The 24570-nt window shown below is 55.5% G+C and overlaps 1 protein-coding gene across 6 annotated transcripts; it reads right to left on the bottom strand.

Annotated features, from left to right (window-relative positions):
* Positions 1-1414: 1414 nt before the first annotated feature.
* Efna3 (ephrin A3) lies at positions 1415-23365 on the bottom strand. 6 transcript variants are annotated; one of them, XM_074047952.1, is made up of 5 exons: positions 23178-23365; positions 3472-3785; positions 2991-3056; positions 2726-2803; positions 1415-2513 (listed from the first exon to the last, which is right to left on the bottom strand). In XM_074047952.1, the coding sequence occupies exons 1-5, from the start codon at positions 23288-23290 to the stop codon at positions 2383-2385; spliced, it is 702 nt and encodes a 233-aa protein (XP_073904053.1). In that variant the 5' UTR covers positions 23291-23365; the 3' UTR covers positions 1415-2382. The 6 variants fall into 6 exon arrangements, with proteins under 6 accessions (XP_073904053.1, XP_020021705.1, XP_073904050.1 ...); XM_020166116.2 differs by lacking the exon at positions 23178-23365 and adding an exon at positions 9726-9945; XM_074047949.1 differs by lacking the exon at positions 23178-23365 and adding an exon at positions 4090-4243.
* Positions 23366-24570: the final 1205 nt, after the last annotated feature.

Raw genomic sequence — 24570 nt, forward strand, 5'->3', positions numbered from 1 at the left:
TAATTGCTAGGCAGGTGTGCTATTACTTGAGTCAGTCCATCAGCCTGTGAGCCCACCTTTTCAGCCTTATCTCCCAAAGGGAGTCTCAGACTGGTCTGCTGCCTACCCCTGTTCTTTCCCTGCCTGTCCTCCACCCCCAGCCATCCCTGTTCCACCAGACTCTCCAGAATCCAGCTGAGATCCCATTTACACGTCTTATGAATACAGAAGGAAAGAAAACACAGACCCTGTCACCAAAGGCTTGCTCAATACAGCTGACAAGAGCCAAAGGGGCACATAGGAGGTGGTACTCACCCAGGATCTAGCCTGCTCACACAGTGCCAATTAGAGAACCTGGTGTGATGGAGTCCCTGAGTGCACAGCTTAGCCATGAGAAGGCCTGGACCAGGGCTCTTAGCTCAGCCCCTGCCCTTACCCCCTATGAAGTGCTCTCCTGACCTTACCCAGCTTGGGTTCCTGAGAAGCACACTTTTACTGTTTCACCCATCTTTCGCCTCTGTCCCCTCTGCTCTCCTGATGGATGCAGCCCCAGCTCGAGCAATGGGCATGTTTTTTTGTTGGTTTTTTGAGGCATCTCACTATGTAGCCCAGGCTGGCCTCAAACTCATGATCCTCCTGCCTCCACCTCCCAAGTGCTGGGATTACAGGTGTGCTCCATCATGCCTGGCTGACATAATGTGTTTAAATGAATAAAATTACAAAGGGTTATAAGAGAAACCAATTATATTGAAACACAGTTATCAAAACATTACATTTTTGGCCTAGTAATATATATGCTTCTTTATTAACACATCAAAAACAAAGAAGGTCTAACAACTATGATCATTTCAAAGTAGTGATGCACATAAATGATGTGAGATATCTTCAACAACTGTAATAGTCTGAAAACATCTGTGATTTCTGTTGGTTACAGTCACAGGCACCATTAACACTATTGTGGCTTCTTGCCCTAGTACATAATAGAATGTTAAATTTGTTACAGGCGAGTGAAAATAAAGATGTAATTTTTTTTTTTCCTATCTAGGTTCACAAAATCCCCTGAAATCCAGACCCCAGCTAAGAACCCCTGATTATAGCATGGAATGAGAAGAGGAGAACACCATCATTGATTGAGCCTTTATCTCTCCCCATCATTTAATCCTTACACCAGCCCTGAGAGATAAGTAGCATAGCCCAGTGTTTCTGATGGGAACCTGAGCCCAGAGAGGTTAAGGAATTTGCCCAAAGTCAACCAGGCTCAGCTTGAAGCCCCTGTGGCTCCCAGAGCTGCCTCTCTCAAAGAAGACAAGCCATAGAACAAGGTGCTCTGTGGACTCTTTGGCCTAGAATCCCTCCCTGCCTCAGGCCCTGTGCCCTGTGAGATTTAGCCAGTGAAACAGGAGGGTGATGGCCCCTTGAAATCACACGCACTCAGTTATTTTTATCTCCAGTTTATTTTTTTAGACTAAGAGCAGAGTATGAAAGTCACAGCCAAAGCACTTGAAAAAGGCCCAGGATGGGTGGGGACCACATAGGGTGGGCAGGGCAAGGTCCTGGGTGTTGGTTCCCGGCTCAGGGCTGGAAGGGAGGGGCGTTGTCTCACGGTCTCCAAAAGTGTCTGTGCGTTGCATAGGTCCTGTCTTCACAGAAGACAAAAGAGGGGCCGGGGGTCCCCTGGGGGGGCCTAGCCTGGTGGGGAAGGGTCTAAAGCTGGAGGGGAATTTGAGAAAGGATGGGTAAGGAGAGAGAGGGACTCTGTCTGTACATTATATAGAGATATAGAGTCTGTACATGCCTGCCTGGAACCCCAGTGCCCACCCCTTGCCACCCCTGTCTACTGCCTGCCTCCCCAGGGGTGTTTGTTTGTAAACTTGGATTCAATCCCAATCCAACCACAATCCTGTAAGTGGGAGTAGGGGGAGGAGGACGTGCTTATTGCTGTAAACAGGGGAAGGGGCAGCAGGCAGCGCTACCCCCTCACCCCTCTAGTCCCCTCCCCATGTTCTGCCCTGGAGGAGAGTGATAAGGACACCTCCCATGCTTCGATTTTGCTCTCTCTGGGGCGTATTTGTCTCTCTGGTGGGAGAAAGGGGGAGGGCACCAAGGGTCAGGGAGCTCTGAGCACTGCCCTTTATGACCCCAAGTTTGGAAGGAACATTACCAAAGCCACAAAGCCACCTGGGACTTGTGGAACACCTGTGTGACACCTGTGCCTAATCCACTACAGTACCCTACCTGGAGGGAGGGGGTAGGGGGGCGGCACAGATGTATGGTGCAGACCCCACTTCCAGCCATGGGAGGAGGGGTGTAGGTCCCACATCTAGGCTTCCCTTGGAGAGGTCAAAGGCTCCCTGCTCCTTCTCAACCCCGTCCCATCTCTCCCTGCCACGGGAGGGGGCAGAGCTAGGAGGCCAAGAGTGTCATGAGGAAGAAGGCGATGCCCACGGCCAGGGGCAGGTGTTCCCGCTTGGGGCTGGTCCCGCTGATGCTCTTCTCAAGCTTGGGCACTTGGGGGTTGTCTCCCTCAAAGTCTTCTGTGGACAGATGAATAGACAGATTGGTGAGGGCTGGGCCGCGCGCCAGGGCGGGGGCACGCGGCAGCGGCAGTAGCAGTGGAGCCAGGGACGTGACCACCCATGGGGCAGGAAGGATAGGTGTCCCAGGGAAAGTCATGCGAATTGAGCAGGCACCAGGAAGGGGGCTGCGGTTCCAGCAGTGGCCACCAGAGGGCGCTGCGCAGACTCACCCAACACGTTGATCTTCACATTGGGGCCCATGGTGAACTGGGGGAGAGTGGGGACCGGCTTCTCCCCGGAGTGCGATGCTGCGGGGTGGGGTGCGGGTGGGGAGAGAGGAGGGGAGAGTCAGGGCCAGGACCCCCCTCCCCCTGCTACAGCTGGAGAGCAAGCCCCCCTTGCCTGTGCCCTCCGCCACCACCCCCAGGAAGCCAGGGGAAACCCAAAGCAGGGGAGCCAAGGGTGGGGGCGAGGCTGGGAGCTGACGATACTCACTGGAGGCGCAGCAGACGAACACCTTCATCCTTAGACACTTCCAGTGCAGGTTGTGGGTGGGCGTAGCTGGGGAAGAGACTGGGACTGAGTTGCTTTCGCCCAATTGGTGCCTCTCCTCACCCACTGCACACTGCGCCCCTTGGGCCACCTCCTTCAGTAGCTCCCCTACCCTTTGAACACTGGTCCCTGGGGCTCCGTAATCAGCTTTAGAAGCCCCGATCCAGAATGTCCCTCACAGCAACACTGTGCGGCCCCAACTTGGGACGGTCACTAAACCCCTCTTAGCCTTACGGCCCCGCCTGAGCTGAAACCCTGAAGGCTCTAATGTCACGCCTTACCCTAAGGTCTCACTCCCACCCTCTGAGGCCTCGCGCCCGCATCGGCCGCCCCCCAACCCTCCTCCAGTCCCACTCACGGGACTCCACCCTGGCTGTCACTCAGACTAACTTCTGTGTCCCGACCGCCCGCATCTGTCACTCACAGATGTAGTAGTACTCGTGGCCGGCGTGGAACTCGTAGCCCAGCGAAAAGGCGCTGTAGCGCTGGAACTTCTCCGAGAACTTGATGGGGCTATGCGGGGCGTGCGGCCGATTGCACTCCCAGCGCTTGAAGCCTTGGCTGGCGTTACACGTGCGATAGCCGCTGCGGCTCACCATGTACAGCACGTACTGCTCCACCCCGCCGCCCGGCCCGGGCCCGGCCCCGGGGCCCACCCCTGAGCTGTTGTAGTGTGGGCAGTAAATATCCAGATAGTCGTTCACGTTCACCTGCACCGTGTAGCCCTCTCGCCGCAGGCTGTGGGGAAAGGAAGCGGGTCAGAGAAGAAACCCCAACGCCGACCGTCACCGCTCCGCAGACCTTCCCTAGGGTCCCCGGAGTCTCCCGACTTTTCCTCCGAGCTTCCTCTCTTCTCAGCCGCCCCTGTCTGTCCCCAGGGCCCTAGTGCCGCCTGTCCCTTCTCTAGCCTTCCGTGCCCTCGCCTTTTTGGCCTGTCTTTCTCCTGATGGCCACCAGAGGGTAGCAAAGGTGCAGGGAAGCCCGACCTGCCTCCCAAGGAAAAGAGGCGAGGGAGAGGGGCGGAGGGAAGAAGGGAACATACGCTTTGGTTGCCACAGAAACGGCGCAGGCCCCAACGACTCCCTGACCCAGGCCCGGATTTCTTCGGTCCATTCCCCACAATTCACCAGCCGGGAGGAGGGACTGAAGGGATGGAAGTGAAGGGTGGAAGGAGAGGGTTCCCTTTTGTGGGACTCACGCCCACCATCGCTTCTCCCAGCATGCTTCCCTGCAGCTGTCAGTCCGCCCCCAAGGCCAGTCCGACAGGACCTGCCCTTACATACGCATGTATGGCGCTTCATGCATATACATGCACAAGTTCTGTGGCACACACACAAAAATGTCCACCGCCCACTCCTAGGCGGCATGCACATAGAACAGCTGGGTTCATGTGTGCTGAGCCGCATGTCAGTATTGGTTGGCCCCAGCAATCTCAGGGTCTCTCCCTGCCTTTTCCATATGACAGTATCTCTGACCTTTGTACTTCTAGTCCCATTTGCCTTCACCATTGAAACCATGGACAATTAGGTCCTTAATACAACAAATCAGGGAGCTAAGGGAGTCAGCACTAAGGCCCCACGTGGCATCCTGCCAACTAGCCAAAACTTGTCTCATTACAAACCTCTCCTCCACCTGGATGCTACTGTCCCTCATAACAATGGTAGATGAGTGGGTACCTAGATAAAATGGCTGTGCCTCTCACTTTCCAGATCAGTCCCTGGGACAGAGAAGCAGATGCTGGGTCCCTAGTAATCCCCACCTGCCTTTCTAGTCACCAACAAAGTGTTGGTCTGAAACTCTCAGGGGTGGTCCTGAGTGGTGTGGGGAAGGGAGGAACCTTTAAATGGAGAAAGAAATTTGGAGGAGAGGGCAGAAGTATCCCCTAATGTTCTCAGGGTAAGTTCATACATGTTGGCAGAAACATGAGAGAGCAACGGACACAGGAAGACATGGGGTACCTGCCAAATTGTCAAACCACTGCAGGGGTCCCTAGTCCCTGGGAACTCCTTGAGGGGAGGGACTGGCACTCCAAGTCCCACCCAGTTCCACAAACAGTAATTAGATCCATTAGGGAAATGAGCTTGGAGGCCTCTGCATGGGATGGGGCCTTGAGGGTCCCTCCCCAGTTTACCCTACTTCCTTAGTTTGGTCTAAGCTGCCCCCTTCCCAGTACCCCCTTCCATGCCTGGTAGTGAGGCAGACAGGTGAGAGTTGGTGTCTGGGCACCCCAGTTAGAATGGGCACAGCCTCCTTGACTCATCATGAATACCAACAGTCCTACTTTGTTCCCATGGGAGTGATGGGTCACTCAGGCCCCTCCCTGGTCCTGGCACTCAGGTGGGCAGGAGTCTCGGCCTGAGGCACTGGGAGCAGGAAAACGGGTTAGACCAGGCCTGGCTCCCAGCCGCCACCTCAAGCTTGCCTGTCCATTCCAACCCCATAGTCTCCTGTTCCTCCCCTCAGGCTTTGGGGAGGGGGCTGTCAGTATAGAGTGCCAGAGTTGGAGCAGCTTCATAACCACACTGGGGCCTCTGTCCTTGGGCCTCACCCATGTTTCCAGTCTCATTCTAAAGCAGCCCCTCCCTGCCGCAACGCCCAGTTCCTCCTACCACACACCCCATTACAGCAGGGAGCAAGCCAGATATTCCTACAGGTACCTCAGTTTCCTCAGCAGGGTGGAACAGCCTTATAAAAAAGGTTGCCAGGTGACCACAAGGAAAGAGAAGCCACCTCTTACCTATCTCTGTTCTGGGTGGCAGAAAAAGCCCCTGAAATGTGCACCTTCCCAAAGCTGAGCATGTGGGAGAAAGACTTGCTGGCGGGATGGTTATGTCCAGTTGGTATCTAGTGGACAGGGGGCAGAAGGGCTGGGTGCCAGGAATCTCAAGCCACAACTCCTAGGAGACACGACCTGTCTGCTTGGCTTGGACACTTTAATTGAATCTGTCATCCTCCCTCGCCTGGCAGTGAAGAGGGAGGTACCGCTAGGCCCCAGCAGAGCTCCGCAGCTAACCCCGCCTCCAGGGTCCCACCCCCCGCGGGTGGGGCTGGGATGTAGGACTGGGTTGCACCGCTCCTTCAGATAGCTATTCTTCCCCCCATTTCATCCCCTTCTTGCTTCCCACTTCTCCCGCAGAAAGGCGAATATTGATACAGCTCTCCTAGAGGGGGTGCCCCTCACCCGTTTATTTGGATTTTGCTGGCTCGCTCCGCTCTAGGGCGCATCCCGATCCCTCTCCTTCGCTCCTTCAGTGCCCCGCCTTCCTGAGCCTGGCCCCACTCAGCCCTGAGTGTCCGCGGAGGTAGCAGGATGGGCGACGGGAGAGCGGGGAAGGAGCAAACCTGTCCCCCCGGGGCAATTAGGAGCAGGTAAACAGGGTGTGTAATAAGACCAGGGAGTAAGATAAGGGTCTCAAGGGCCCCAGAACTTGTTAAATCCCTGTCCCCTGCCTTAGACTCCAGGATACAAGTTAAGGGAGTGGAGGAGGAATGTAGAAACCAGGTTCTTTCCTCTAGCGCGCGCCCCCGAGGCTGCGCGGCGCTCGCTCCAGCAGGCGAGGCCGGACCACGTGTGCGCGGCGTGGGGTCCGCGCGCCGGTACTTGGCGGGGAGAAGGCATAAACGATCGCGGGGCGGCGTGTGCACGCTGACACCCCCGAGCCCCTCAGTCGCCCTAGACCTCTGTATCCCACGGGTCTAGTCTGGCTAGCTGGGTTCTGGGCCTGGGGCTTCCCCAGACTGCGTCGGGGGGAGAAGAATCAATGCGCCCGACACCCCCGCCCGTCATCCCTGCGACAGCGGCGGCGGCGGCGAAGGTTTATTGATCTGCAGCGGCGGAGAGGAGCGAAAGACCCGCCGAAAGCAAGACACACAGAGATGGAGTGACAGGGAGACACACACGGAGAGGGGAGATTAAGAGTGACAGGATTCACTGCGAGAGGAAAGGAGGGGAGAGAGACACAGCGAGAAAGGGAGAGAGGAGGCCAGAAACCGAGAGAGGGAGGGAAAAGAACGAGGACGGAGGGGAGACTTGGAAAACGGGAAAGACCTAGAGGCCGATCCAGGGAAGGCCCACAACAGAGGAGATGGAGATCAGAGAGACGCAAAGGAAATAATCAGAGACACAAGAGGATGTAGGGCAGAGATTCAGCGACTGGGAGAAAACAGAGGCCATATAAGGGACGTAGTAGAGCCTCAAATATTTGTTGAATGAATGGAAGAGATCGGCAACAGAACCGTTTCAGAGATCAGAGACAAGTGGAGAGATCGCTAGAGAAACACGTTCTTGAGGCTCTTTCGACAGGGTCGAGAACCAACACACCTTTGCTCAGTTCTGCAAAGAAATGAAGCACGGGCAGAGGGCATATATTTGGCCCTCAGCCTCCCTCCAATTTCAATTCCGGGCTCAGAGGACCCCTCGACCTCACACTCTCAGGCTTCCCCGCAATAGAATGCCCCCCCCAAGTTTCTGGGCCAGATTGGGAACAGGTTTCTCCTATTTCAGGGGATTAAAGGGAGGGGCTGAACGGGGGTGTGGGGGAGTAAAGAGGTGTAGGTAGCCGCCACTGGGCACTACCCCCAAGTCTGTCAAAGGAGGCCGCTGCACGTGTCCCACCAGCACCCTCCCACGTGACCCCAGGAGGCGGGGTCGTAAGACCCTCCCCACGTGACCCCAAGGGGTAGAGACCCTCCGCACGTGATGGGAGGTAGAATACAGGAGCCCTGCTCACGTGACTGGAGGGGAGGGGGTGCGGGAGCCTGTGTCAGGGCCCGGCCCCGCCCCCAGCTCCCAGGCCCTCTCCACTCCCGGCTCCGGAGCACGTCGCTCTCACGATTTATGGGGCCGCGGCTGCCGCAGTGAGGGAGCCGGGGAGCCCGGGCGCAGCGGCAACAAAGGCCAGGGAAGCAAAGGCGAGGGCGGCGGCGGCCTCTTGGCCGAGTGTGAGCCCCCTCCTACCTCTGCCGGTCCCGGCCCGCACGGGAGTGGAGAGGACCGAAACCCCGTTCCCCTACCCCCTTCCGGGGCTTTCACCTGCGCCCAGGTGTATGTGGGGGAGGGGAACCTGATCAACACCCCTCCCTCAAGGCTATTCTTGTATCTCCTAATCTCCAGCTTCCCCTAAAAACATGGGGGAGGCACCTGGGTCCCTCACCTGAGAGCTCTTCACTCCCTGCCAGACTCTAGCAGGGCGGGGGTCGGAAGAGTGAGTCTGGGGAGGGGGACAAGCTAGATAGAGGAGAGGAGTCAGCCCTCAGCGCCCCCCGGAGATCTCCGAGTCCCGCTCCGGGGGTGGGGGGGAGGGAGGAGGAGGGGCCGCATCCCCACCCCCGAGGTTTCCATGGGAAGCGAGAGGGGGGCGTCGTTGGCTCATCCCCACCCCCAGTCTGACACTCTGGGCGCGAGGAGGGAGAAAGGGGGAGGCGCAGAGCCCCAAACAACAAAGAGCGGAGCGGCGAACGGCAGCCCCTCCCCCCGGAAGGTTGGGGGTCGCGGCCACCAGGCCCTCCTGGTCCCCTCCCCCGGGGTCTCGCCATTTGCTCCAGGCTAGGCCCCCGGGGTAGGAAGCTAGAGGCGGTGCTGCTGCCACCGCCCGGGCAGGTGTGACAGTGACCCCCGCGTCCCCAGGGATCCCCCCCCCACCAACACACTGACACACACACCGAGGCAGCCAGGGTGATACACACGGCGGCTCGGCCAGGATAACACAAGGGCAGCAAGGACTGAGCAGAATTAAGACCCGGCCCCGCAGGCGGCACCCGGCCGCCGCTCCACACACCCCGGGAAACCGCACGGCTGCCCCGACACCCGCCCAGACCGCGGCGGCGCCAATAGCCACCCCAACCCAGACGAGGCCGGCCACGCGGACACCGACCGCAGCCCCCTCCCCGACCCGCCGCCCGCTCCCATCCCTAGACGATCGCCGACGCAGACACACAAATCACACTCAGACACACACGCACATTGACAGCCGCGCACGCCCGCTCACACTTGGTGCCATACGCCGTCCCCAGCTCGGGTGTGTGTGTGTGTGTGTGTGACACACCGACATCTCTCTGCCTTCTTCCCTGTTACCAGTACCTACGTTCCCATCCTAACCAAGCAGCACTCCCAGGGACCCCCAACTCGGCGGTCCAGCCCCAGCCCACCCCAGCGGGGTTAATCCACACAACCAGGGCAACCCATTCCCCTTCGTTCTGGGGAGGCGTTGGGTTGGACTTCCTGCCTCAGCTCTGGACCCCACTTTTTAAAGCAAGAGTCTTAGACAGAATCTCTTGAAACACTCATGGCTGAAAACGGGTCATCCCTGGGCCCCCAAATGCGGCTGCCTACCCCTAGCACGCCGGTACGCTCAAACCCCAACCCAGCCAAAGGGAGTGAAGATGGGGAACTATGGAACAGGGGCACGCTATTCTAGCAGCGGGTGTGGAGAGAGGCCAAGATGGATTTGGGGCCCCCAGCAGCCTCCCCCGCATGGTCTGAGCGCTCCTTACTATACCCCAACAGCCTCTCTCAGACACCCCCGAGTTTCACAGACGCCCACAGAGTGGCTTCCTTGTTTCCCACCCCCAGTTTGAGCTCCCAGGACTCCAACCTTGGGTTCCCCCAGGACTTCCCGGGCCCACCAGCTCCCCCTCTCACTGACACGGGGCGCACGGGCTCCAGGCCCCCCGACTCACTGCTGGTTGGAGCTGTTCCAGTACACCGCATGCCGGTTTCCCAGCGCCCCTCCGGGCCCCTGGGCCAGCAGCGGCAGCAGCGGCACGGGCACGAGCAGCAGCAGCAGCAGCAGCGGAGCCGCCGCCATCCCCGGAGCCGCCGCCGCCGCCGCCCCCCGACTGAGCCCCGCACTCCCGGCTTCTCAGCTTCCCAGCTCCCTGCTGCCGCTGCCGCCAGCCCCCAGAGTTAGGCCACGCCCACAGCCCTTACCTCCGCCCTCCTGGGCGCGCCCCCGAAGCCCCGCCCCTGGCGCGCTCCCGCCAGGCCACGCCCCATTTGCGTCGGGGGCGCGCAGCGCGTGGGAGGTAGGGATCTTGCTGCCCAGTCAGGAACGTACTGCATGCCTCGGCTCTTAGGTTGTTTGCCACAACTGGTCCTGTGCGTTTTTGCTACCCAAGCTGGAGTTCCCAGGACTTGGGAGCCCAAAACGGGATCTTCATCTCGTAGGCCCATTCATTCCTGAAATGGAGTGAAGAAGTGTTGAGCTAGAGTTCACCTCTGAATGAGTAGGACTAGACCCTCTTCCTGTCTGAACAATCAGGGCCTTCTGTTCCCTGCATTCTCCCCCTTATCATGTGCCTGAGGGGTCAGGTATACGGTCACGGAACGGTGGTGGAGAAGCCCTCAGTTGGCACCGAGGACCTGACAGTTGGCGACCTGAAGCCCCTAGGTGATCACAAGGCTTGTTTTTTTTGGGAGCTGGAGTATGGGAGCACAGCCCCTCCTCCCCCCATACACACACACAAATGTCAGTACTGAATGCAAGAAGGCCTTTGGCGGGCCTGGGCCAAAGGTGCAGGAGGGACCCAAGCAGGCTTTCCTGGCACATCCACAAAGGGCTTCTCAGGGCCCCTCCCGGTGCCCCCAGTGATGTCCTCGGGCTTTTTCACTCCTGTTCCCATAAACGCTGACACAGGGCAGAGCACCTGTATTCCAGCTCTCATCACAGTCATTGTTCTCATAGGGACATCCAAACACACATACATGTTCAGAAAAGAAGACTCATAACATCCAGACACAGAGAACCTATAAACACAGGCACTCAACACACAGACAGACACACAGGTAAAGATGCTACCTTAGATTTGAAGGTGTTGCTCAAGCCAGGTTAGAGTGCCTGCCTAGCAAGCAGAAAGCCTTGAGTTCAAAGCCCAGTATAGAAACCTACTCTCCCCCCCCCAAAAAAACCAGAAAACTAGAGAGCTGTAGAAACACAGGCCCATAGGCAAGCACAGAGACATAAAAGCACCCAACCCAGACACATATACACGCACACACACACACACACAATGACTCACATACAAACCCACATGTACCCTTTAACACACCCATACTTCATACTTCTTTTCCTAGGAAGTAGAAATTTAGAAGGGTCCAGAATCCAGACATAGAGAGCATCCACCCTTTATCTCTTCTCATTTAGAGAAGCCCAGACTAAGAGTGACTAGGTATAACCAGGCCTGACTGGTTCTCAGGACCTATGACAACCACCTGTATCCAAACAGGCAGGCAGGATGCTGTTTTGCTACTGTGGTTTAGGAGAGGGGACAGACATATAGGCACCCTCCATCTGCTTATCCTTGGGTCCTGATCACAAGCCTGTGTCAGAGGCTGGGTTTGAGAGAGGGACAGTTCCATCCACTGTAGGCTCTCCACCTAGTTGCTGCCAGACAAGAGCAGGCTTTGTCCTCTTGGGCTCCTCTCTACCCCAGGAGATGTCTTCTGTCTTCTCAGGAGCCAGAAAATAAATTAGGCCCCTTGGGATGGGAGTGGGAGACTTTGCAAACAGCTCTCCCTGCCCTCAGACTCTTCAACCCCAGGGAGATTTGTTTCACTCAAATGATGCTAACCTGCCTACTCCAGGGGCTACAAATCCCAGCCCTCTCCCCTGCTATCCATACTCCCCCTGTTCCACAAAGGTAGGCTTCTCTCTGTAGGGCCCAAGTTGGCAGAGAGGCTGTCCCTACACACAGTGAATGGGAGCTTACTGATTTGGTCCAGGGTTTTAGATTCCATTTTTGAAACACTATGTCCCTGCTTAAAGATTCGGACTTTACTATAGGGCCCAGATGCTCCTTTTTAGAATCTAGCACCCCACATGCTCCCTCCAATAATAACTGAGCCCCTTCTCCCTTGAATCTGGAGCCCTCTCTGGAGGGTTTAAACATCTCTGTCTATAGGGCCTAAATCTGGTTTTAGGTTTTGTTTTGTTTTTGAGGTACTAAGGTTTGAACTCAGGTCCTTGTGCTTAGTGGGCAAATGTTCTACCACTTGAACCATAACCCCAGCCCTGGTTTTTAAGTGGAAATATTTATTCTCTGTGGGGCCTAGGCCTGCCATGGAATCTGGCACTCTGGTATCTAGGCCTCTGTCCATGAGGCTGCCAGCTGATTTGGGCCTTTTTGCAGATTACAAAAAGCACCCCTCTATGTGGACTCTGTTCCTTTAGGGTGCATCTCTTGGCAAGCAATGGCCTTGTGTAAAAACAAAGGTGTTGCTTCCTTCAGTGGGAGGTAGCTCTATGTGTCTTCCCATCTTAGTGAGGGAGCCTGGGCTGATGTCAGTCAGCCACCTCTTGCCCTTTGTGTGGCTCCTTTGTGCCATGCACAAACTGCACAATTGTAATGTGGCAGTTCTGTCTACAGATGTGCACCTCCAGCTATAATACCTAGACCTGTCTGAAGGCCTCTACTCAGGGGGTCTAGGATTCTCTGAAGACTAGGTCTCTGTGTATAAGGTTTGGCTACTGGGGCTGGAGAGTGTCCCCTGCCTAGCAAGCTTGAGCTCCTGAGTTCAATCACCAGTACTACTAAAAAAATAAATTAATAAAAAAGATCTGCCTACTGTCCACATGCTTGGGACCCAATCTTAAAGTCTAGACCTCTCTCTGTGGCATTTGGGTTATAGAAGGACCCAGGCCTTTATCAGTGGGGTCTAGGCTTTTATTTATACCTGTGACTCAACTCTTTCCTAACTAGGATGTATATTTGACATCGAAATCCAGTGCATATACACACATTTACTGAATACAAAAGGAAATAGTAAGTTTCATGAAGCAATACTTATCCTTACTAAAGATCTCAAAATTTTTAAAATAATGAAATAAAAAGCTGCTTCAGACTCATAACATTGATTTCTTGATTTCCTCTCCTCTAGTGTGTCATAGCCTATGGTGAGAACCACTGGTGCACAGACCTGGCCTTGATTGACTGCTTGTAGGGTAAGGGCCTCTGCGGAGGCTGGGTTGTCTCCACAAGCCTGGTCTTCTCTCTGAGCCTCAGGCTTCCTTTCTCCTCACCTGCAGTCTCTAGCTTCCATTCCTACTGACCTTGGGTTGCCAGAACAGGGCTGACTGTCATGATCTCTCCAGGAGCACTAAGCTCAGGGCTCCTGGGAGTTCTCTGACACAGTGCCTCATTCTTCCCTCTCCCTAAGGTCCAAGGAATCAGGGAGCTGAGCAGGTCTGGAGCAGAGGGAGCTCTCAGGCTGTGTGGCCCAAGGCAGCTCCAGGGACAGCGGGTGGCAACCACAGGGCTGAGCTGCGTTTAATAAATCATGGAGACTAGGGCCTGGAGGAGGGGGAGGCCAGGAGGGAAAGGGGGGGCTGTATAAATAATTCATTAAACAAATAAACAAGGAGCCTGTGAGAAGGAAGATCAGGCACACGTGTGAGCAGGAGAGGCAGCCGCCAGCTCCAGACATGAAATATTCACAGGTTCCGTCCACACCTTGCATGGGCCCATGTGTGTGCCCTGGACCAGGCAGGCTGCTGCTGTAGTCCTAACATGGACTCCTGGGTGCCAACAAGGAGGGTAATGCAAGTGACTCTGACTTCCAAGAATGTGTGTCCATATGGCTCTGCAGTGTGCTACCTTCTTGAGTAGTCACAGACTACATGACTGGGCAGCAGAGAATGCGGTGCTCTTGAGTGTGGTCTAGGGACGTAGAAAATTAGAATGCAGGGCTTGGCTGGTGGGGTCAGGATGTAATAACTCAGGTTCTAGATACGCCCTGATCCCTCTGCTGAGTCCAGCAAGTCAAGAGGCCTGGAACTGGGCAGCATCTCTGGGGTACACTAGGTGAGCAAATACCTCCTGAAGGTACTGTGACAAAGACTGGATGGGGAGAGGCAGTCTGGCATCCTCAGTAGCAGCAAGGCCCACTCACTGGCCATGCTGCTCACTTACTTTCTCCGGGACTGCTTTCTCATCTGTCCAATGGAGTTAATAATACCCTAACTACTCAAGGAATTGCTTGTTAGGAGGATCAAGATCCACAGTATCTGAGAAGCACTTACCACTGTGTTTAGGGCTCAAGAGGTGCTTGACTAATGGAAGCTTCATCATCATTATTAAGAAGTTATCTCTTAGCTCTGCCCACCTAAACCAGCCCCAGACTCCCTTTCACACCTGTTCCCTTCTCATTTCCAAGCCTCCCCGATAGACATCACAGAGAGATGTTCTAAGGGGTTGGAGAGTAGGGATTAATATAGGAAAAGATTAGATAGACTGAGGGGAAGAGGAAGTTACAGGAAACAAAAGAAAGTCTTGCTTCTTCACAGTGTGGAAACAGGGGTCTTTGGCCTTCTCCTCAGACCCCAGGGCCTCTTCTTAACCCTCCAGACTCTCGCTAGATCCAGGCTTTCACCAACAGTTTCCTTTCTAGAAAGCGGCTTCAAGAAGTCAGACGTCTCTGAGAAGCATCACAAGGCACCCCACCGCATCTTCACTGCCAGAGTTTTGGCTCCCACCCTCCGCCTAGTGGTCAAGGGCCTCCCTGGCAGTGATGATTATGCCTGGGCAAAGCCCAGAAAAGTTGAATCTCAGAGTGGGTGGGGAGAATCCACGCTGGAGAGAGCCTCAGAGGGCCAGGGTGGAGTATCTGACGGCCTCCCAGTGGGCCCCAGCATTCCCTAGCCCTCTCCGTGTCCCCTGGAAAGGATCTGCTCCAAGGGAGAGAGCCAGCAGACAGGTCTGAGCCAGCCTGCTCCTCAGCACAGACAGAAGATGAACAGGCTGGGGGAGGGGGCCCGGGATCTTGGTGGGGAGAGGTGGCTATAAGCCCCAGGTGTCTCTGGTGAGTCGGGGGCAAGGGAGTTTATGGCCTGGGCACCCTCTACCACAGCCTGGGGCTCAGCCCTTTTGCCTTTCTTGGCCAGACTTGCTGCCACTTGGGGAGTCAGGTGTCAGGCCCCAGGTGTGAAGACAGTTCTTGCCCACCCCTTTCCATGGAGCCAGCATCAGTTCTCTACTTCCCTCCCTTGGGCAGGGCAGGTTCAGGCCAATCTGCACAAGAGCTTCACAGCAAACATTGATCTGTAATAAAACCACAGTATGTGTTCAGGGAAGGGATTCTAGATGCAGAGAGTCAGACAACACACACTTGCATACATGTAAGTAAATGCAAAACATATACCTTTGTGAAGACAGACAGCGATAGTTCTAAAAACACACCAATACTGTGTCAAAGACACAGCTGTACACTTTGTGTACATAAACTTTGTTCTTCAAAATCAAAGCCTTCTCTGAAGACCCTTTTTCTCCATGTTCCCATAGTACTTTGTATGCAGCTCTATAATAGCACTTACCTGCTATTCTACTTATTCATTGGTCAGTCTATGTATGAAGATTCCTTAAGAGAAGGGATCTTGTCTCATTTAAGTGTGGATTCCTAGCTTCTAGCATGCAGAAGTATTTAGTTTGTAGAGGTACTTAAAACAGTGTGAACTGTGCACCGATGGCTCACTCCTGTAATCCTAGCTACTCAGGAGGCAGAGATCAGGAGGATTGAGGTTTGAAGCCAGCCCGGGCAAACAGTTCGTGACACCCTATCTCAAAAAACCCTTGACAAAAAAGGGCTGGTGGAGTGGCTCAAGTGGTTCAAGGTGTAAGCCCTGAGTTCAAGCACCAATACCACAAACAAAACAAAACAAACTTGTGAATCCATGAGCAAAAAAAAAAAAAAAAAAGCATTTGGCCAATGGTGCCCATTCCTTGAGTCCCTCAGGAGTCCACAGAGGATAACCAGTGCAAGTCACTCACACCTCTGACCCTGCCTTGTTGTCTTCCAGTGCCCTGACCTCACTCCTCTCAGCTTCCTCAAAGGCTTTCCTTCCCTCTCCTTCCCTCAGGGTGAGACCATGAACTTGAACTCCACCTGATGGCTAGTAGGCAGGGTAAGGGTTAATGACACCTCATTAGTGTTTAATTGGAGGAAAGAAGCTGCCCTGGCACCAGACAGGTGGGCAGGCCGGCCCCTTGCTGGAACCAGGCATCCCTAGTTCCAGCACCCTGCCAGGCATGTGGGTGATTTGGCCCTGGAGACCCTCAACTCAGCCTCAGCACCTCCCCCCAACCACTTGCTTTGCCAATTTGGTCTCCAGGCAGTACAGACCAGCAACTCCCCATCTGTCACCAAACATCCAGAGGGAGAGGCTGACTCCTTATCCTTTAGCTAGGTTTGGCCCCCTCCCACCCCCAGGAGACAGTGTAGTGTGGGAGGAGGGGTGGGGCATGGAGTTAGACAACTGAGGAATAGATTAGAGAGCCACTAAGGGACAGATTACAGATACAGACAAGCGACAGTGGTGGGGAGGTGGGGATGTCTGCCCAATTTGACCTTAAATGAAGAGAATGCAAATGAGATGCAGACGATATGCAGATGAACACAAGGATCTCAGAACTGACATTCCCCACCGCAGCAGCTCTGCACTCAAGACCCCAGTGCTGTCGCTAATAACCCCCACTTAACCTTTCTGGGTTAAGTGGCACTGACCATTACTTTGAGTGAGGAAAAGGGTCTCAAGAAAGACAAGAGACGGGTAGGCTACGGCTGCAGAACCTGGGAAGCTGAGCTCCAGGCAGTTTCCTCGCCCCATCCCCAGCATCCACTTCAGCTTGAACAACGACCCCTCTCCAGGTTCTGCGGGCTGGGAAGCACCGTCGGTTGCTATGGGGACCCCTCTCCTCACATCTAGGCCGGAACCAATGGGCATTATCGCTGATGACCTCATGCCCTAGGCCTCGGAATTCTGTTGGCCATTTGGAAATCAGAGTGAACACTTTTCAACTGCGTCACCTCTGGGGATCCCCCGACGACCCCAGTCAGCTTGGTTAACTGAAAGAAGGGCGCATCCGAGCTCACGATGTGCTGAATGAATGAATAAAGAAGTAAATAATGAAAGAAAAGCAGAGAAAAAGGAAAGGAGTCAGGGGACAGGGGAGCAGGATCCGGGTGGAAGTGGGTTCAGGTCAGGAGACAGGGCGAGGTACAGATGAGTGGAGCTAAAAAAAAAAAAAAAAAAGTGAGTGGAGCTTTCCATCTGTTCGGACTCTTCTAGGGCAGGTCCAATAAATTGAGGGCCCCACCCTCAGCAGTCTAGCACTGCAGAGTTTAGGGGAGATCGGCGACGCCCCAAAACTTGTAGGCCCGCCTAGCTTCTTGGAACCGCGCCCGGAACATGCCTTGAGGACTTTTCGTGGGTAGGGCCTGGTGCCCGGAAGGCTGCCCAGCACCTTCAACCTGTCTTGGCTCTAACAGGACTTGGCCCTAGTTCTCCTTGAGGGAGTGCTTCGCCCTGAAACTGCCATCCGCGCAGGGCTCTGGCAGTGAGGAAAAAGAAATGTATGGAGGGGAGGCTTGGCTTGAGCGCCTGCGGCCCAAAGGCCTGAGTTTACGACCCCTCGGTTCGGCTCCTGTGGCGGCCACCGTTGCACCTGCAGGGAGCTGGGCGGCGGGCGAGGGCGTGTGTCCGTGTCAAGTGCGTGCGTCTGACTGAGACGGGCTGTGTATCTGAGTGCGGGGAAAGCAGACTGGGCCTAGCGTCTCTTTCGCACATGCGTTATCACTGGCGGATCCGCGCGTCAGCCCGACTCGGGAGCGAGCACGCCCGCCTTGGTCAGCGAAGAGGAAGATGTTTGGGGCCGCTGAGAACAGGTTGAGACCCCCATAGTTCTGAATCCAGAGCAGGGACTGCTAACCAGTCGCCCCCCGACTTGCTAGCCTGCGCTTTCCCTGATGAGAGACGGAGGTAGCAGTACAATCGGTTTCCATGGCAACATATAGACACCCTCCAGGATGATGGTAAAGATGGAACTTGAACTCAGGACTAGAAGACCTAGCCCGTGGCTCCTCTTTCAGCTCAGATTCTACCCTCTCCTTGCCGCCTCATCTCCTCGCTCCTCGTTAAAGATCGAGGTTTGGAGAAAGGGACTGAACATGAAATCCGCAGGCACACGCACTTACAGAGAGGGCATTTTCTGAAAGTGGCCTCGAATGGGGGAAGGGGTTGACTCCAGTCTGCTCTGCCCACGGCGCAGTCCTCACACATTCTCCCCTTTCCTCCCCGCCGCTCCCAGCCTCAGTCGGAGCCATGGAATTAACGTGAACGATGACAGCAGAAGTCGGTCCCTTGGAGAGAAGGACTCAGGTCTGACGCAGGTGTGAAAGGGGAGAGGGTAGGGGCTCGCAATCCCCAGCATCTCGGTGTTGGTTGGTCTCTGGACCCCCCAGAGCCCTCCCCGTTCCCCCCACCCCATGTTCACACGCTGCCTCTTGCTGCCGCAGCCGGGCCGAGCTAATCAGCACAACATCCACCTATCGATCGCTGGCTCGGTGCCAGGTGGGCCGGCACCTTGCCAGAGGAGGCTGCGGGGCACACGGGCGGGTAGAGCACAGCTGCAAGAGAACCGGCGCCCCCTCCCCTGGCTCCACCCAGGATACAGTTCAGAAAATGAGACCTGGCTGGACTTGGGGGAGACAGAGCCTCACCTACCAGAGGTGGGAAGAGACAGTGTTGGGCTGAGAGCAAAGGGGGCCCTCCCTCCTCAGCCCCACCCCCTCCTCCTTATAAAAGCCAAGAACAAAGAGGCCGCTGGGGAAAGAGGCTTTGATCTGACCCCACCTTCCCAGTTCTAGGCCAGGCACCGCCCAGAGTGCCCTTGGGGAGGGGGAGGCGGAGGGTAGTCCAGCTCTCAGGACTCAGGCATTCTGAATCCCAGGTTCTGTCTGCACACTACCCCTCGTTTTTGCCCAAGCACTCTTCTAGGGGCTGCCAGGGCTTGCACAGTGCCCCAAGCCAGTGGGCTGTCAGCAGCATCTGCCCCCTCCTCAGCACAGGAAGCCCGCTGGGGAGGTGGGAGAGGGTGCCAAGCTTCACAGCTGCTCCTGGCACCCACCACACACTGCCCAGAGGGGTGCCCACTGAGGCCTGGCATAGATGGCCTGGACACAGCTGGTATGGAGGTCAGGCCAAGGCAAGCTGAGAGCACAGACCCCAGGGAGTCCTGGTGCCAGGGAAGGAGCCAAGGGGCAGTAGGTTAGGGAGGGCAACACAAAGATGGGTGGTTTATTGGGGGTTTGGTCAGACACTTATAAAAATACAAACCGGCATAAAATTCATCCTCATAGCAAGTCCAAGTCCGTCTTCACAGAAGACAAATGAATGGCCCCCTTGGGAGGGCAAGGTATTGCCCTAGGAAAGAGGTCTATAGAACACAGATGGCAGGGCTTCGCCTTTGCCCTGGGCCAGCAATCCACCTGTCCCCAGGACTTCAGCCTTGGCCCCTAGTGGCTCAAGGATTTGATCCCACCAAATCCTGGTGTTCCACAGGGAGGGGATGGGACCATGAAAGCAGCTGCAAAACCTCTGTGCTTGTCCTGCCTGTGCTCCAGGGAGCCCAGGGCTGTCTTCCGCTCCTTTGTGGCTTGTCTTCAGCCTGTGGTGAACCTTCAAGCGTCACCTCAGATCATCTGACTTTCCCTATCAATGCTCGAATCTTGTTTGTCTGGCATGGTATTACCAGTACAAGTGGCAGGGACCCCTCCAACAGGGAGTCCTGGGAAGGCTCTGGCTCCTCAGGGTGCCAGGGAGGGTCTGCTTGGCTCACAGAACTCGCAGAAGACGCAGTATTGGTAGTAGCAGTAGCAGCAAGAGACAGAGGGGGCTGGGAGCCTGCCCCCCTCGCCACCCAGATGTGCCGCTCTCTCCAGGGCTCCCAACAGGATGGGCTGACTCGGACTCTGTGAAGGGTAGAAGGTGGCATTGATGGGTCTACCTATTTCTTCAGCAGCCTCCTCCCTGCCCTTCCATTTTCCAGGGTCTCCCAAATCAGCCACAGCTTTCCCATGATCCACCTTATCCTTTCGAAGCCCCAACTTCCAACTCCTCCCAAATAAAGACAAGCAGTCCAGCTAAGGCTTTAAAGAATCCCGTCCCTGGAGACCCCATTCTCTCAGCCTGGTTGAAAAAGGGTGCAGTAGAAGCTCCCAAAAGGCTAAATTGAGGGAGAAGGAGGTGACAGCTTAAAGCTCCACCTGGACCTCTCGGACTGTCATGCACCTAGATTCTCCCCACTCCTTCCCAGGACCCCAGACTCTCCAGAAGGGCTCCTCCCCATCTCAGCTCCCCTACGCACTTACTGCTCTCCTTGCAGCAGACGGACACTTGGAGCCTCAAGCACTGACCAGAACTCTCTGGAGTTGGCACCGCTGGTGGGAAATTGGAAGGAAGAAGTTATCACGGGAGTCACCCCTCGCCTTAGTCTACTTCACACCCTCTCAGCTTCTCCTTTCTCCAGTCCCTGGAAAGCTGTTCTTTCCTCTGGCGCCACACACAGGTGCCAGCCCCATCCGTGCCTCTCCAAATCTCCCTTGTCCCCCTTCCCAGCAGCTCTTACCCTCTTCTCCCTGTGATGAACTCACTCTAGCTGTTCCCATACTTAGTCTTGGGCTCAGCCCAGCCCCTGGGCTTAGGGACCACAACTCTCTTCCTCACTCAGCCTCTCCTCTCCCTTTACCTCAGGCCTCTTTGACCAGTGGCAAAGACAGGAAACCCCACTCCTCTCCCCACCTTCCCCAAGAGGTGTGCAGTGTTGCCTGGTCACTCACAGATGTAGTAGTAAGTCTCTCCAGGCAAGAACTCGAAGCCCAGGGAGAAGGGTGTAAAGCGCTGAATCTTCTCTGAGAATCGAACAGGGCCCAAGGGAGCGAAGGGCACGGAGCACTTCCAGCGCAGGAAGGCATTCGCCCCGTCTGCGTGGCAGGTCTCATAGCCTGGCCAGTCCACTATGTATAAGGTAAAGGTTTCGGGGCCCTCAGGGGGCCCTGGGCTTTCATAGTGGGGGCAGAAGATGTCGAGGTAATCGTTGAGGCCCAGCTCCACCACGGCGTCTCCTCGAAGCAGCCTGCAGGCACAAGGGGAGTTATGGCATGGCACAACTGGGGTGTGGAGTACCTGCTGACCCTACTTTTCCAGGCTGGCAATGCCACCCGCCTCTCTCACACCCCAGTGCCTCACATGGGCCTGGCCTGGCTAGCATCTGTTCTTGATAAATGCTGGGTGGAGAGATGCTTCGAGAAGCTTGGGCAGAGGGGCAGGGGAACAGAGGCCAGCAGAGCAGTTATAGACAGCTAAAGATGGGGATTGTAAGGACCCTCAGTACCAGACACAGAGAGAGGAAGCCTGTCCTGTAGACCTCAACCTGACAGCGCAAGGAATTCCATGGTAAAACGACAATGAGAGAGTGGGTATTGGGAGTGGGTGCAGGGGGTGGTGGGTACCTTTTTTTTTTTTTAAAGACCAGGTTTTGAAATGTAGCCCAGGCTGACCTAGAACTAATGATTCTCCTGACTCCACACATCACTATGCATGGCTGGCCTGTTTTTTTTTTTTCTTTCACCAGGTACCAAGCATGGAGGGGAGTCCCCTTCACATATTACCCAGTCTTCAGCCTTCTTAGGATCCTCTTCTGAGGGAGCAGTAAAGGTAGGACAGCCTAGAGTAGGTGGTCCCCTCACCTGGTAGTAACAAATACTGCAGGAACCACTTCCCTCTCCCCCCTCCCAACATACACAGTGAAGTTTGATTTATGAAAGGTCTCCAAGTGTCCCTCAATGGGTGGTCCACGGACCACCTGATCAGAGCTCTGATTAGAAAGGAAGATTCCTGGCTGGGCACTGGTGGCTCATGCCTGTAATCCTAGCTACTTGGAAGGCTAAGATTGGGAGGACTGCAGTTTGAAGCCAGCCTAGGGAAATAGTTCAAGACCCCATCTCCAAAAGTAACCAGAACAAAATGGACTGGAGGTATAGCTCAAGCAAGCCCCTGCTGAGTTCAAACCCAGTCACACTCCATTCCCCTCTCCCCACCACCCAAAAAAAAAAAAAAGATTCCTGGGCTCAGCCCAGAGCTACTAGAACACAAGCTGAGCAAGGACAGGGGGCCTTAGTACATTTTGTTTCACTGTATCCTCAGTGCCTGGAAAAGTGCCCTGCACAAGGCCAGAGCTCAATAAATATTTGTGGATTGCATGAATGAACCAGAAACCTCAAGGCTGGGAACTAGGAACCTAAATTTTTAACTGGTCCTTAAGTGATTCAGAGGCACTGGTCTGGAACCGAGATAGAAGAATTCAGTTTGAGGACAATAGCTCTTATCACTAGGCGCTGGTTCGTAATGACTTGTCTTTGGATCGCTTTCCTGGGGGTCTGTGGACTCCCAGAGGGCAGGGTCTTGGTGTTCTCATATTGCTAATCCCCAGCAACCTAGCACAGGTCCCGGCACACAGTATGTGCTTATCAAATGTTAGTGAATACATGAGCAGAGTCACAGATTGTCTGAAGTAGAAAATCAGAAAGGAAAACAGATGGGGAAGGCAGAGAGGGAGGGAGAATTGGGAAGGAGGATGGAAACAGCAAAAAATACCGAAGTTCAAAGGCAGACAGCTCAGGAGAGAAACACATAATCGTTTGTATTTGTATAGCCTGCACCTCTTTTCACATACATGACCTCAGTTAGCCTGCCTGACTTTCCCAGGGTGCTAGGTATTATTAGCCCATTTTTCAGATGACATAACTGAGGTTAGAGAGGTCACACGACTTGCCCAAAGGTGATTCACCTAGAAGGGCAGGGCTGAGACTGAACAGAAATAGAAGGACCGATAAAGACCAAGATGGGCTCAGATATCGAACTGAGATCAGGAGACTGAGCGCCAATGTGGAGGCCTAGTGAACCACAGAACAACCCACGTTCTTTCACAAGGTTAAAGCCCCCCTTCCTGATTCTGTAGGTTCAGCGGGCGGGAGGCTAGGGATCGCCAGAAGAGAAGCGAGGGGGGCGGGGTCCGGAGTGCCAACTCAGGGCCCCCAGCTCCTCGCTCCCAGACTCCACCGATCAGCCTCAAGGCTGGGGTCCTCCGCCCGCCCCCCACCTCCCCAACACGTGCGGGCGGTGTTGGGGGGGAGGGAGACCCAAGGCGCGCCTCGCCCCTCCCCCTCCCCCGCCGGCTCAAACAAAGGAGCCCCGGCGCGCGGCTGGGCTCAGGCGGCGCCGCGCAAAGAACAAGCGGCGGGCGCGCGCAAAGCCCGGGAACGCGCAGGCCCGACTAGGCATTCGTACGGTTCGGCCCGGCTACCTGGAGTTGCTGGAGTTCCAGTAGATGGGGTGGCGGAGGCTGGAGCCCCCCCGCAGAGGGGAACCGAGAAGCGCGGCCCAGAGGACAGTCCGCAGCAGGGGCAGCAGCCGCATCGCCCCCGGGGTCCGGTCTGGTCTGGTCCGGCGGGTCCTGGCCCGCTTCGCAGTCGGGGTGAGAAAGGTACAAAGTGGAGCGGAGGGGGGGGGGTTGTGGAAAAGGGGTGGGGTATGGAGACTCTGGGGCCACGCCCCTGGATAACTTTCTTCCAATGAGAACCCGTCTCCTCCTCTCCACCCAGCGCCTACTCCTGTTAACCCCTTGAGCGCGCCTGGCTAGCCAAAGTTTCTAAGCCCGCTGGCCGCACTGCGCTGCGAGGGGGCGAGGGGGGAACGAATTCCGCTGAGTTTGTTGTTGGTGTTTTGTTCGTGTTTTTATTTATTTATTTTTAATTTTTTTAAAGACAGAGTCCCGTTGTGTAGCCCAGGATGGCCACAAACTCACTATTCTCCTGACTCAGGCTCCCCAGTGCTACTGTTCCAAGCGTGCACTACTACTTTTTTTTTTTTTGGGGGGGGGAGGGTGTCTTGTCTTTGGTGTCTGGTAGAAAACCTTATTAGAAGTTTAGGAGGCCTGAGCTGGTAGTGGTAGAGCCTGTAATCTCAACATTTGGGAGGTTGAGGAAGGATTAGGAGTTTAAGGCCAGCCTTCCCTCCACCCCCATCTCAAAAAAAAAAATTGAAGATTTTAAACAAAGGCACACACCCTTCAGCCATATAGGGGAAAACGAGGCACACCCCAGGATCCACAGAGTGTGTCCATCCACCTTCGTATATTGCCCCTGTTTCTTTGCATATCTAGGGATGGTGCGAGGGGAAGAGACATGGTGTCTCCTGGGACATCCCTGTTCTTATAGAGCCTTGATGCCCACTTTGGGGTTGGAACCTGTGCCTTTCCACCCCACACCTTCCTTCTGGGCAGGGGGCCCATGCAGGACCTAGTTCTGACGACAAAGTCATGAGGTGGTGGCGGCCCGTACAAAGCACCTTTGTTCGGGAGCCCTCAGGTGGGGGCGGGAGGAGGCAGGTGCAGGCCTTGGGATCGTGGGAGCCGCAGCCCTGCTCCGCCCCGGCTCCAGGCTCTGAGAATACCAGTTAAATCCACTTTTCCCAGCCACTGGTCAGAGGGTGGGGACGCTGGTCTGACAGCTCGGTCAGTTTGTCTATAGCTTGCCGCTGGGGGCTGGGCAGCATTAGGGGCGAGGACTTGGAGACTGGGGACAAACAATTCCTGTGGCACAGGATTGCTGGGCGCCATCTCAGAGTGGGCAGAAGCATGCCTGGAGCCTCCCGGGGAACATTCTGACTGACCCTTCCTGACTCCCGCCCTGGTCTGA

Source organism: Castor canadensis, chromosome 11 (genome assembly GCF_047511655.1).
Source record: "Castor canadensis chromosome 11, mCasCan1.hap1v2, whole genome shotgun sequence".
Classification (NCBI taxonomy): Eukaryota; Metazoa; Chordata; class Mammalia; order Rodentia; family Castoridae; genus Castor; species Castor canadensis.

Excerpts from the sequence above, each read along its gene's own strand:
- Efna3 (XM_020166116.2), bottom strand. The coding sequence starts at position 9,853 with ATGGCGGCGGCTCCGCTGCTGCTGCTGCTGCTGCTCGTGCCCGTGCCG. Across the intron at positions 3,786-9,725 it reads TGGAACAGCTCCAACCAGCA|CCTGCGGCGAGAGGGCTACA; the intron begins GTGAGTCGGGGG and ends CTTTCCCCACAG. Across the intron at positions 3,057-3,471 it reads CCACGAGTACTACTACATCT|CTACGCCCACCCACAACCTG; the intron begins GTGAGTGACAGA and ends TCTCTTCCCCAG.